General features: G+C 35.8%; 1 protein-coding gene across 3 annotated transcripts in view; it reads left to right on the top strand.

Annotated features, from left to right (window-relative positions):
* The first annotated feature begins 96 nt into the window (after nt 1-96).
* The window catches only part of cyfip2 (cytoplasmic FMR1 interacting protein 2), a 33403-nt gene continuing 20166 nt past the window's right edge, over nt 97-13333 (top strand). For all 3 annotated transcript variants that reach the window (XM_051127328.1, XM_051127327.1, XM_051127329.1), the window contains exons 1-3: nt 97-264; nt 10117-10266; nt 10362-10451. In XM_051127328.1, coding sequence (XP_050983285.1) covers nt 10150-10266; nt 10362-10451 — 207 coding nt within the window. In that variant the 5' untranslated portion in view covers nt 97-264; nt 10117-10149. The remainder of the gene's footprint in view (nt 265-10116; nt 10267-10361; nt 10452-13333) is intronic.

The following is a 13333-nucleotide window of genomic DNA, read 5'->3' as shown; positions in this document are numbered from 1 at the left end:
AATTACTCCACGACTCGAAGGCTTTAAAAAAATCGACTATGCGAACTGATGACTCACAGCAGAGATGCTGTTTTAAATGGGCGCCTGTCTCTTTAAGAGCATGCACTTGCAGCCATTTTCTGCTCTTTGTGTGGGGTGGATTAGCGGATAGAGACCGAACCCAGAGCATCAATTCTACTACACCGAGCAAACGCTATTTCACACAGTTTCTCCCCGCTTTGCAGTGACCGCCCGTTAGTTTAGGAGCGGACATGCAATTAGCAGGTAGGTAAATGTGCTTATTTTCATGAAATACAGAGATGAGAGCGCTCGCTCGACGGTGAGGGAGAGATGATGGCACCAACCTGCTCGTGTAACGTTATTTCCCAACATGATGCTCAGTCATATTTTCACAACGAGAACAGCTCGGCTTGCGTGTTCTTTCAAGCCAGCCGCCTTTATGTTCGCGTTTGGGGGCGTTTTACACTAATTTGGTGAATATGGTTCATTATGATGGAGGTGCCGATAGCATCTCTCCGCTTTATGGGTGGGGTGAGGGGGGTGCGCGCGCACGTAACGTTATCTCACACATCTCATATGTGATCTAACGCGCTTTATCTATATTTGTTTACATTAGTGCACAGTCAGATTACTTAACTGTCAGTGTCGTATTATGCCATCATAAGCTCATTTTGGGATGTTTTTATCCATTCTTTCCCCGAGCTGTCGAGCGTCTTCGTGCTGCTGGTGTCCGGTGACTGAGGGCTGTTGCTAGGTTATTGCAACCGAACCGTTATTTTGACGCCTTTGATGATTAAGAAATAGTCTGTATGACACACTAAATGACTGGTTTTAGTTTTTCCTTTAAATGCGTGGATGGGTTTTGCTTATGTTATGATTTAAAGACCCAATTTTTTAGTTTTTATGTTGAAGAATTAGGTTTGGTGAACATGACCAAGCTGTAATGTAATTTATAAATGATAATTTGCAGCCTTGGGGACATAATAAACGATATTGGGAGGTATTGAGCATCTTATTGTAGGATATCCTGCTTATTACACTGCTAGTTTTGATTTAAAAAATACACAAACATGAAATACCCGTATAATGACATTATATGAGTAACCACAAAATATTTTGTTATATTAGTTTCAACCTTCCGCTAAGAAAAATAGTTCGTTACAACACAGACAGCTGTTGGCCAACAAAAAGACCAGCACTGCAACAATATGTGACCCTGGACCACAAAACCAGTCATAAGGCTTTTTTTTTTCTTAAATTAACATTTATACATCATCTGAAAGCTATATATACTACTAATAATAAATAATGATGAATAACCTTTTCATTGATGTATGGTTTGTTAGTATAGGACAATATTTGGCCGAGATAGAACTAATTGAAGATCTGAAATCTGAGGGTGTGAAAAAATTAAAATATTGAGGAAATCACCATTAAAGTTGTCCAAATGAAGTTCTTAGCAATGCATATTACTAATCAAAAATTAAGTTTTCATATATTTACAGTAGGAAAATTGCAAATTATCTTCATGGAACATGATCTTAATATCCTAATCATTTTTGGCATAAAAGAAAAATCGACAATTTTGACAAACAACGTATTGTTGAAATCTGAGGGTGTGAAAAAATTAAAGGAAATCACCATTAAAGTTGTCCAAATGAAGTTCTTAGCAATGCATATTACTAATCAAAAATTAAGTTAATCTCCTAATCATTTTTTGGTATAAAAGAAAAATCGACGATTTTGACAAACAACGTATTGTTGGCTATTGCTACAAATATACCCTGTGCTACTTATGACTGGTTTTGTGGTCCAGGATCACATATTATGATTATTTTAAGTATTAATTTGCAGTCTAAGATTATTTATATACATTCGTTGTCTTTTCTTTATAGTTTTATAATTTAAAAATGGACATTTTTTGGCTTTTAGTATGAATTAAGGTTATCTATAGGCTAATGTGCTCCAAAGCAATGACAAAATTCGCATTTAAAAGATATAAACGTTCAAAACTTACAGGCTATGCTTTCATAACCCTGTTTTTATCTGCATTTTAAAGTATCGCAGCAGAAACGAGTGATGGAAGTGCCAAATTTTTACTAGAAATCCCTTAATTTGCAAAAATGTTTTTATGGTCACTTTAGATGGTTTTTGACTTGTGCGAAAAAGGGTTAATGTGAATAATGGGAGATGGAAACGCATTTGTCGAATAAATTCCTCCATGTGCATCAAAAAAGTCATGTGACTTTGCGCAGTGGGACGGCAAAACCTGACTAACTAGTGGACCGTTCTCATTCCACAGCATCTGAAATGTTGTTATGGTCAATCTGAAATGCCTGTGCAAAATCTGTCATCAGAATATTTCTATATAATTGCCTCCCAGAACTGTCGTACAGGAATACGTTTCCAAATGTTTTGTTTCGCCTGCTCGCTCTGTAATTTATTATCTATGACATTTATTATATTCAGTGGCTTCTCCTACTTTTCTTAGTGATATATATCATTATCAGGAAGTAAAGTTTTGTTCTCTTTGACTCGTTGGATGGAAACTGTGCTTATTTGCAAATGCTTTATGCGATATCCAATTTTCCTAAGTTCTGCCAATAGGGATCAACGATTTTGATGACATCACCCTTCACTTTAGCTTCTCATTAACATTTCTGTCCAATCAAATGCTCTCTAGAATCCGAAGCGTCCCGCCCCCTACATGCTGAAGCTGCGGCTGAAATCGGTCACTTGTTCATCGAATTTGTATATTCTCTGTATGGTGAATGGACTATATATGGGATAGGGAATGATTTAGTGTAAAAATGCTTTTAGTTGGGCCAAAAGAAGTCTGGTTTCGAGCTGGGTCACGCAAACTGCCGCAGCGCGCACAGTCTGCTTAAAGACACGATAGCACAAAGCGGATCATATGTGTGAATCGCACAGACCACAAAACGTATCAGACTCATTTGAATTCCACACAGAATGCTATATTTTATAGCGATATGGATAAGATTGTGGCTGTAATATGGTGTCAGATGCAGCTTTATCGAGCTCAACGGCTCTGGCCCAAGCTGTGATATAAACAAAATGCTATTGGCTATTTAAAAAAAGGAGGAGGGGCTGCTTGATATGTCCTGCACTGTCTTTCTGTTTCAGCTGAAATTATGTCAACACATAGAATAACGTTGTACCTTTAAGTTGTCATTATCATTTTTAGACCTGCAGTGAAATGGCATGAAAGTAGCACCAGTATGTTGCCATGATCAGCTATCCTATATCCACTTTAGTGGTCATTGTACAAACATATTAATTCACTAATCAAGTCCTCTTGAGAGAATTGTGTAAACTTAAAAGGTTAATTGTTGTCCGAAAGTTTAAATGAATTTCGAGTGAAATTAATTTTTGAAAAAAATGTAAGGTGGGGACTTGGTTCTGTCCATTGGTTGTTGGTGGATGGACGTAAATCTAAATGTGAGCTTGTAGTCAATTGTAAGAAAAGGCTTGAGTTATGAAAGCTCCATTGAAATTTACATGTATCTATAAAATAGGGTAAATTTGCATTTCTTGTTGACTTTAACTGTGTAACTTCCTGTAGAATCCATTGTTATTCATTAAAGCATGTTGAGCCTTGTTTTGTATATCATTTACACATTTCATGTTCCTTTTAAAGAGAACAAGGAACCACTTGTTTCCTAAATACTCATGAAAAACCTTTCATATTATTTCACCTGCAAATGCAGTCAGTGTTAAAATGCATGATGTACAGCACTGATAATGAAACCATTTCACCGGCTGACGGAAATGATGCATACCTAACTACATCATCAACCACGTTTTTTTCTCATCTCAGGAAATTACAATTGAATGATGCAAGCATGAACGGTCCAGAGTATATGTGAAAGCCTAGTTTCAGTGTATCCCGTCTGTACATAAGGGAGAATCTTTCAGGCAGCCATCAATTACACGTCCCGCCTGCCTGTCTAGTAATTGTAGCTCAAGGCTTGCAGAGAGGGCGGGAGTATGATGTCCCACCGTGTGGTGTGACCCAAATGTGACGCTCTTTCAGCAGTGGAAGCTCTTATACGACCTTTTGATGTCTAGACCTTTTTTATGTGACTAGACCAGTGATTGTCAGCTACAGGGCCTCAAGATGACTTAAAATCATTTAAAATAAAGACAAAAGCTATATATATAGCTCTATATAAGCTTTAAAATTGTTAGTAAACATCCTTGTACTTAATCCTTAGCCACAAACAGCTAGAAAAGTCATTGGGCCTTCAAATTTTGTTGTGAACAGTAAGTGCCTTATGGTCAAAAAGGTTGAGAATTGGTGTTCTTGATATTATGTTTGTCTCATTGAAAGGCACATGTCTTGTGTGTTCATGACAGTGGTGGTGCGATTTTGTCATGCTCATTAACGTATAGGAATGTAGACAGTGCATTCCACCGTATAATGGGAATCAGCGATTGTGAGAAAGTTTATTCTAGTATCTCAGCATCCTTTTCCCACAGGCACAGTGTCTACCTCTCTCTCCTTGTCAGATCACTTCTTCCACTTGGAACATGGTGCTATCATGGATGTTTTTTTTTTTTTTTTCCAAGAGAGTCCCTTTTTGAATGACAATGATTCAGCTCTGAGGTTGTTATCAGTCTGAACATGTCTCACGCCACCTCACGTGATCCTTTTCAACAGATTAAAATGAGCAGGAACTCCCAGGGCTCAAAGTATATACGCAATTTTATTTTTGTTCTGATGCAGACCAGCTCTGGTTGTTAATTATAACATTATTAGATCGGATCATTTTCAAAAAGTGTATATTAAGATTTTTATTTTTTAATTAGATGGTTATAAAAAGTAGTTCTGACTATTTAAAAAATTATTTTCCTCGAGTAATGTGTGATTGTGTTCAATTGTGAGTCGAGTCTCACATGAAGAGTATTTATGTGCTGCTGCCTGTGTAGAGCGTTCCAAATGAGTCACTTGTGGTTCCATGATGACAAGAATGCTGCATATGTAGGTAGCAAAATGGTTATGAAAAATTTGATTTTCTTGTAAATAAGATCTCCAGCAATCATAGCGTCATTCCGTGTCAAATCAACCTAATTTCAAAAACTTCTCTGGCTCAAACTTTTGATTTTGCTAAAAAAAAAATGGCAATCTTCATCTGAGATTCAGAGCCAAATTACAGAGGGTAAAAATGACTTGAAAAAGACTGCAGCATCATAATGTTACTTTTGCATAGAGATTGGTAGGTCTATTAGTAAAATCTGTTGACCTTAGCAATCTTTGTTGCATTATGTGCCAATGGTGATCATTCAAAAATGGGGAAACAGCATTTTTCCATGTTTTTTCTCCAAAGTTTGCATGCCAGTAACTCAAGAAGTATTAAAGATATATTAATGCCGTTTTAGACATTTGATCTTAACAAACTTTCCTTTTGGTGTCTTCATTTTCAAGGCTCTACATGGTTCGGTTCCAGAGGTAATGGAATTTCAAAATGGCTCCAGGAGTAAATAGATAAAATGTACACATTTTCAATAGTCAAAAATCAAATGTGGGTCACTAGGAATGTCTAAAGAACAAATATTGTTGAAACTAGAGATGTATCTTGTTTCCTTCTGTCAAAATAACTATATTAAATATTCCTGAGTGCCATAAATATTCTTTTTTTCAAAGTTTGCATGCCTATAATGCAAGAAGTATTAAAGATATCGCAATATGATTTTAGATTCTAGCTCTTAATAGACATTTCATTCAGAGTTTTAATTTTCAAGGCCCTGCGTGGTTCAGACCCAGAGATATGGGGACCTCAGTGAGGCTTTATTTCATATTTCGACTTTCATCACTATACATATCTATCTTTCTTCAGAAAAAATAGTAGCAAAACCCCAAAATTTTGAGCTGGGGACCTCTGGTTGATACTTAGTATACACACATTGCATTAATTCAAAATATGATTAATATATTACTGTGTAATGCAGTTTAATTTGTTAAAAGGTTAAGGATGTGATTGTAAAATGATGCTTGTTACAAATCCTGGATTTAAAGTCATGGTTTGGTGTGTTTTCATTGCAGCGGGAAGAAAACACAATTTAAAATTGCTACATGTATTTTATTCTTTTTAATACTTTACTGGTTCAGTCTTTAAAATCTGTCTGTGGTAACCAGCTGCAAAACACTTTTTGTACTGCACTTTATGGTTCTGTTGTAAAAGAGTTTTGAATTACTTCCACTTTTGGATTGGAAAATATTTGAGCAAAATGGATATTTTAGTCATAATTATTGCACATCGATTCCATTTAGCTGCTTTATTGAAGTCTGTGATTAATGCTCATTACAAAGTAGTTCAAATGACATATATTGAGATTTTCTAGGAATTATTGTCAGGCGCTAAAGAGAGTACCCATTAAAACCTATTTAAGCCAGTGAGATTGTTGGAGTCCTAATAGAGACCCAATTTCAAAGGAGGACCAATTACAACAGCTTGGTAGTTTTTCTTTCACGACAGAACTTGAACAAGCTTTGCGGAAGCAGCTAAGCAGAATAGCAGCTTTAGAGCTGCTGTTGTTGTCTAAATGAAAACTTCTATAGTACATAGTTGTACATGACGTGAGAAACATAAATGCTGCCAGGAAACCCCACCCATTTTACAGGAGCGTAGATGAATCTGTATTGTTAAAGTGCTGTGGAGCATTTTGGCATGTATTTGTTAGTGACCTGTTTAAGAAAAATGGCAAGTGACATACTAACAATGGGCTGTTGTATTAGGAGGTGTTTCTTGTACCTTTCACCACATACTAACTCAGTAACATGACTTTGACTGATTTGACTTGGCAGACATCCCTGGACTAGATTGTGCTTGTGAAGACCTGATGTTGCCCCTTCTGTGGCCTTCATCATTGCAAACAAGTGCCGTTTCCATCCTGACCTACTGTGAGAGGTGTGAGACAGTTATTCCATCATGTGATTCTGCTGTGACCTCCAACCACCTGAAACTAGCAGAGGGTTAAACCCACTAAAACCTGTCGAGAGTGCATTTTAAAGTAAATGTGTGTGTTTGTGTGATATTAAAATACTTGAATCTCTTTGATAATTTGATTTCCCCTAAAATTAGTTGGGGAAGTCATTATTTTTCCATTTGCAATTGATGGCTCTAGAGTCTGCAGACATATTGTAATGTCTTTTTTTTTTCTTCTTTTTTTTTTTTTTTTTTTTTTTTTTTTGCACAGTAAGTAGCCTTCAACACTGTGTGTTGTTGCTATGATGTGTCATCGTTTTTTTATTCTCTCTTACGGTACGTTGCTCACACGTAAGTTCCACTTAGTTCCTGTTTGTTTCTGTTACTCATAGAAGAGCCCTTGTTCCATATAGTCTCCATATTTAATCCCATGGTGACCACGGGCCATCTCTCTTCCTGCATGTGCCATGTTTAATGGTCAAACAAACACCATGTTTCCCTGCAGCTCTGTCAAGCTTTGATGAAGGTGAAGTTTGACAATCAGCCTCCTTGGACAGATGGCTGGCCATCTTATCACGTGTTCTGGACAGATGAATCATGTGTTTGTTATACATAAACATCTTAAGACCTTTTTTAATGACTTTTAAGAGGACTGAAACTCCTATGCATAAATTCTGCAATATTCTGCACCGGAGCAATTGAAGTAACATCTAATTCAAAGCATTATTTTTGTGAGGCCAAAGTCAAGTCAACCTCAGGTCTAAAATGGGCAATACGCCTCACCAAACCACACTTCCTGAAAGTGCAGGGGTCTTGAGATGCATTTGTAAAAGTTGTATAAACTATTTTTGTATTGACACAGCATTTTAGAAATGTGGTCCCAAAAAAAGCAAGAGATGCAACGGTAAACAAAAAACAGAAATAGCATCAAGACTCCGAAAGCCACTTTTTGTAATGTCTGTTGAATGAATTGCTTTTCTATACAATATAGTAATTTAATGTCATTAATTACTTTCGTATGGGTTTTTCAGCTATTAAATTGTTACATTAAAGTGATTTTAAACTGTTTACATGCAGTAAACCGCAAAAGAGAGTGCAATTGTTATTTGCAGCTTATTGAACATATACAGTACAGTCAAATTCACATAAAAATATATCGAAATGACTATTTTGACTTCATGTAAACATATTAGGTTATGTCTGAAGTCATGTGATGTTGAAATTGCTGTAGTGAATTATGACATTTTACTGGTATCTTCAATTTTAAACTGTACTTAAAACTAAATTAACTATGTTGATTACACAGTGGAGATCAAATTTAGAGAACAATCTATAAATACTTGATTTTTTCTGAAATATTGTTAGTCTTCATCACTCAAATCATTTGAAGGAATATTAGCTGTAGGTATACCACTGTTACACTAACATGTTTGACAAAATATCCAAGGCATTTCATAAAAATAAAAAAACTTTATTTTGTGGAAACACAGTGATCAAAACTAGAGAACAGTAACCACTGTAGCATGAAAGAAGATTCTGGAAGGTTACAGCTGAGGGTAAGAGGCCCTTGCTTTGTATGACTTCAGCACATCTGCGGTCGCTGGACATCACTAGTTTCAAACACTGAGCTGGTGTGATCCTTGTATACTCTTCTTCCACTCTCTTCCATAATTTGCTAACTGTAATGGGTTTCTTAGCCATCACTTTGTGGCCAAGGACTTTCCAGAGATTACCAGATGGTTTAGATCAGGACTCTGGTCCCACCATTTCATTATTTCAATGCTCTTAGTTTCAAGAAACTGCTTTACCTGTTTTGCAGTGTGATGGGAGCATTGTCTTGCATGAAAATTGCAAGCTGATTGGGAGATGCTTGCAGGGAAGGAACTGCATGTTGCTGAATGTGGTTCTGATAAACATTTGCATTCACCCTGCCATGTAGCTATAAAATAGCTGCAGATAATATCCCCCAAACCATGACACTTCCTCCTCCACCTTTCGCTGACTTCTTTACGCACTTTTGGCTTCAGTCTTTTCTCAGTTTGATGCCGAACAAAATGTTCACCATCAGACCCTAACAAATTAAACACACTCTAATCGCTAAAGTGAACTTTGGACCAGTTCTCCTCTTTCCACACAACATGATCCTCAGCAAACGTGAGGTTGGCCTTTTGATTCTTTCTGCTAATGAGAGGCTTGGTCACTGCAGAGTGCGCCTTCAGTACGACTTCTCTTAAAAATGCCTAGAAAGATCCTAACCCTGTTCAGCACTGAATTGGCAAGCAATTCCAGCTGCAGTGCTGAACCCATTCCCAATTTAGAATCTCTGCATTATCTTGTCTTCACGTGCATTTGTCTTACATGGACGACCAGCCTTTTTGGGGCTCTTGAATGAATTAGCGTCATTGTAAACGTGCAGTATTTGAGAAATCACAGATTTGGAATGACCGATTTCTCTTGCATTGACTAAAAGTGTCATTCCTTTGGCCTTCATCTGGACAACCTGCTCTCACAGGGTTTCAATCACCTTAGAGAATCCCGCCGTCTTACAATCTCAGTGAAAATTGCAGGAATGCTGACAGTTAAATAGGGTTTGTCATATAATTAAGGAAATTGGCACAAGGTGCCAGATTAACACCAATAACTTGTAGGTGTCTGTAAGTATTCTCTAATTTTGATCAGTTCTTTTTCAAACATCTCATTTAAGTTTTTTATACTGTGTTTCAGAACACAATTAATTTATGAAATATGCTTAAAAAAACTGCCATTCTGCTCCTGTTAGGAAAGCTTCAAACAGGACAAAGCAGTGACCTTGAAATTTAGGAAATTATAGGTTGTTCTCTAAGTTTGATTTACGCTGGATTTGGTTCATATCGCCCTGCTTATGTATTTTTCTATATTAATTTAATTTATTTACAGAATCTGTGGCCCTAATTAATAATACTTTTTAAATAAATCAATATGTTTCTTAATTAATAAAATTAGCACAACATGCATAATATGTTGAAGATTTATTAGTTCTTTTTCTTGGAATTTGCTTGGAACTTCACCAGCGCTTGTGCTTTGAGACTAATTGAATTCCAGCAGTGAAACCGAGTGAAAGATTTTAACTAGTGAGATTTCTTCTAGGTCATGACTTTTTCTAGTGTTTCATAGACTGTGTTTGTTTCAGATTGGGCTGTTTTGTGAGTGAACCTGTGTCGCCATGACAACCCACGTGACCCTGGAGGATGCCCTGTCCAATGTGGACCTGCTGGAGGAGCTTCCCCTCCCAGACCAGCAGCCATGCATCGAACCCCCACCATCCTCCATAATGTACCAGGTACATTTACACAAACACATTTTTATATTTGTTGCTGGATGTAGAGTTAACTGTAAATTTGGACATAACTGGACTAACCTTCTGTTTGTTACTAGGCAAACTTTGACACCAACTTCGAGGACAGAAATGCGTTTGTCACTGGTATTGCCCGCTACATTGAACAGGCCACTGTGCACTCCAGCATGGTGAGTAGAAGGAGGACTTTGTGAAACAGCACATTAGACTTGCTGGTCATGTGACCAGAGCAGCAATAACGAAAGGATGTTGCATTATAACAAAGCTGCTCTTTATGGTTCTTTCTGAAATCTTTATCAGAAGGGCAGTGAGAAGCAGAAACAGTCATTCAGTTTACCCGATGCAGCCTTTTCTTTGTTACAATGATATTTAAATCAGCCAAGAGCAGTGCAGTTCACTTCCCAAAGCTTACACTTCCAAAACAATTACCATGATGTTATCATATTTTTAGGTGCTGTGATAAAACAGTGTTTTTAACATGTAAACTGGCAACATCATGGTGTTCTCATGAAGTATTTTTGTGGTGTTTTTTTGTCTTTGTCAATAGATTAATACATTTATCCAGTGGGAATGCATTAAATTGATCAAAAGTGACATTTATAATTCTACAAAATATTGCTATTTCACAACTATTGTAACATTGATAATAGTAAGAAAAGTTTTTAAGCACCAAGTCAACACATTATATTGATTTCAGAAGGATCATATGACACTGAATACTGGAGTACACTGTAAAAAAAACAATTTTTTGAGTCAACTTAAAATATTAAATATATATATTAAATATATAAATATAAAACTGTTACCTGGCTGCCTTAAAATTTTAAGTTTAGTCAACTCAAAATAGTTTAGTCAACTTGAAATTAAGTTGTACTAAGTGACAATTTAGATATTTGAGTTGATTCAACTTAAAATATTAAGGCAGCTGGGTTACTTACCCTTTTAAGTTTAACAAACCCAATTTGTTTTGTACTAAGTTGTCACTTAAATTGGCTAAAATTATTTGAGTTGACTGAACTTAAACAAATTGTGTGTTTTTTTTTTTTTTTTTTTTTTTTTTTTTTTTTTTATACAGTGTAATTAATGGCTGCTGAAAATTCATTGTTGTGTCACAGGAATAAATTACATTTTAAAATATATTTAAATAGAAAACAGTTCTTTTAAATTGTAATAATATTTCACAATATTAGTCTTTTTACTGTATTTTTGATCAAATGTAAGCAGCCTTGATAAGCATAATTCAAAAACATTAATGTTTTGAATAAAAATAAATAACTACATAGCATGGTATATGAATAAAACCGTGGCAGAGAATGAGCATTAATAGTTATTATCTGTTTCTATCATGGTATTGATTGGAAAATTAGAAAGAATGGGAAGAGTTATGATTTTAATGAATCTACTTAACTATTAAAGTACAGTTTACTACAAAAAACTTTCCTATTTCAAATCCTATTTGACAATAACTGCATTTCCATTACAGATTGGCGCATAGATACAGATTTTTATAAATGTTGATTTAAAAAAACTATTGAAAAACGACGGCTTTTCCATTAACTGATGTTATGTGACTAAAACTTAATTATCCAAGCATTAATGGCAAGGAAAGCCCCTTATACTTGAGAGCAGCCACAAAAGAGGTGTTTTTAGGAGGTTATAGGACATTAAAGAATGATCATGTGACTTTTAAGTTCGCCAGGTGACCTGTAAATGCAAAAAAACAGTTTTCATTGCAGTTTTGCAAAATATTCCTTTTTTGAATTGCCTGAAAGACCACCTCATGTAAGCGTTTTTGTGAAATTGACGTGTTTCCATTGGGCGTATTTTCAGTTGCTGTCTAAAATCAAATGTAAGTCTAAATTCAAACATACTTTTCGAGAACTTTAAAAGAAGGTATTCCCTTATTCTAAACATGGATTGCTATGTGTGAATTTCTTAAATGAACAACTGTTTGTCAGACTATTTAAGGGTCAGGCATGTGAAAGCTGGGCAAGATATTTTGTGCCATATCAAAACCCCATCAGTTTCAATTCTGTTTTAGCAGAGGCGTGAGGCAGAGAGCTCAGGACAAACACCTTTTCACAAAGACACCCTTGTTTATGCTTGTTTTGTACAGTTTTGTTTCTGTGGGGGTTTGTGCTGGATAGAAATGGTATTGAAGCAGCTACTCCTCCTCTTCCTCTCACAGCTCAGTGGCTCGTGGATGTGCGTGGACTGTCAAACAGGATTGCACGTTACTCAGTGAGAAAGAAAAGTCCGCAAGGACTGGAAGTCCTGTTTGCTTCAGCTACCTTCTGCTAAAGCTCTAATGAGCGCGTAGATGCGGTCTTTGCAAGCTGTACATAGGTGGCTGTGGTCTCGCTAAACTTAGGTTTAGGAGTGAGTGTTTGCAAGGTGAACAAATACCCTCATACTTTCTTATATTTGTAGGGATGTACTGAAATTTCAGCAGCCGAAAATTATTGTCTGAAAATGACATTTTCGTTTTTTTGTCCGAAAGGGGAAAAATGGCCAAAAATATGTGACCCTGGACCACAAAACCAGTCATAAGTAGCGTAGGTATATTTGTAGCAATAGCCAACAATACATTGTATAGGTCAAAATGATCAATTTTTATTTTATGCCAAAATTCATTGGGATATAAGTAAAGATCATGTTCCATGAAGATATTTTGTACATTTTCTAGCGTAGATATATCAAAACTTAATTTTTGATTAGTAACATGCATTGCTATGAATGTCATTTGGACAACTTTAAAGGTGATTTTCTTGTTATTTAGATTTTTTTTTTTTTGCACCTTCGGATTATCATTATCAGTGAAAAGCTTATTTAATCAGCTACAGATGAACTAAAAAAATTGTGGTCCAGGGTCACATGTGTCTCACCGTGCTTTGTAGGACTATACAGTATTTGGATCATAAAAAAAAAAAAAAAAAAAAGCAGTTAAATTTGATTTTGTTGCATAGAATTAAATAAAAATAATCTATTGATATTTAATACTAATATATTTTTGCCCAATTTTATTGTTTTACTTTTAATGAAAGTGTGGTTA

Source organism: Labeo rohita, chromosome 14 (genome assembly GCF_022985175.1).
Source record: "Labeo rohita strain BAU-BD-2019 chromosome 14, IGBB_LRoh.1.0, whole genome shotgun sequence".
NCBI lineage: Eukaryota > Metazoa > Chordata > Actinopteri > Cypriniformes > Cyprinidae > Labeo > Labeo rohita.
This window is presented reverse-complemented; position numbering and strand designations above follow the sequence as displayed.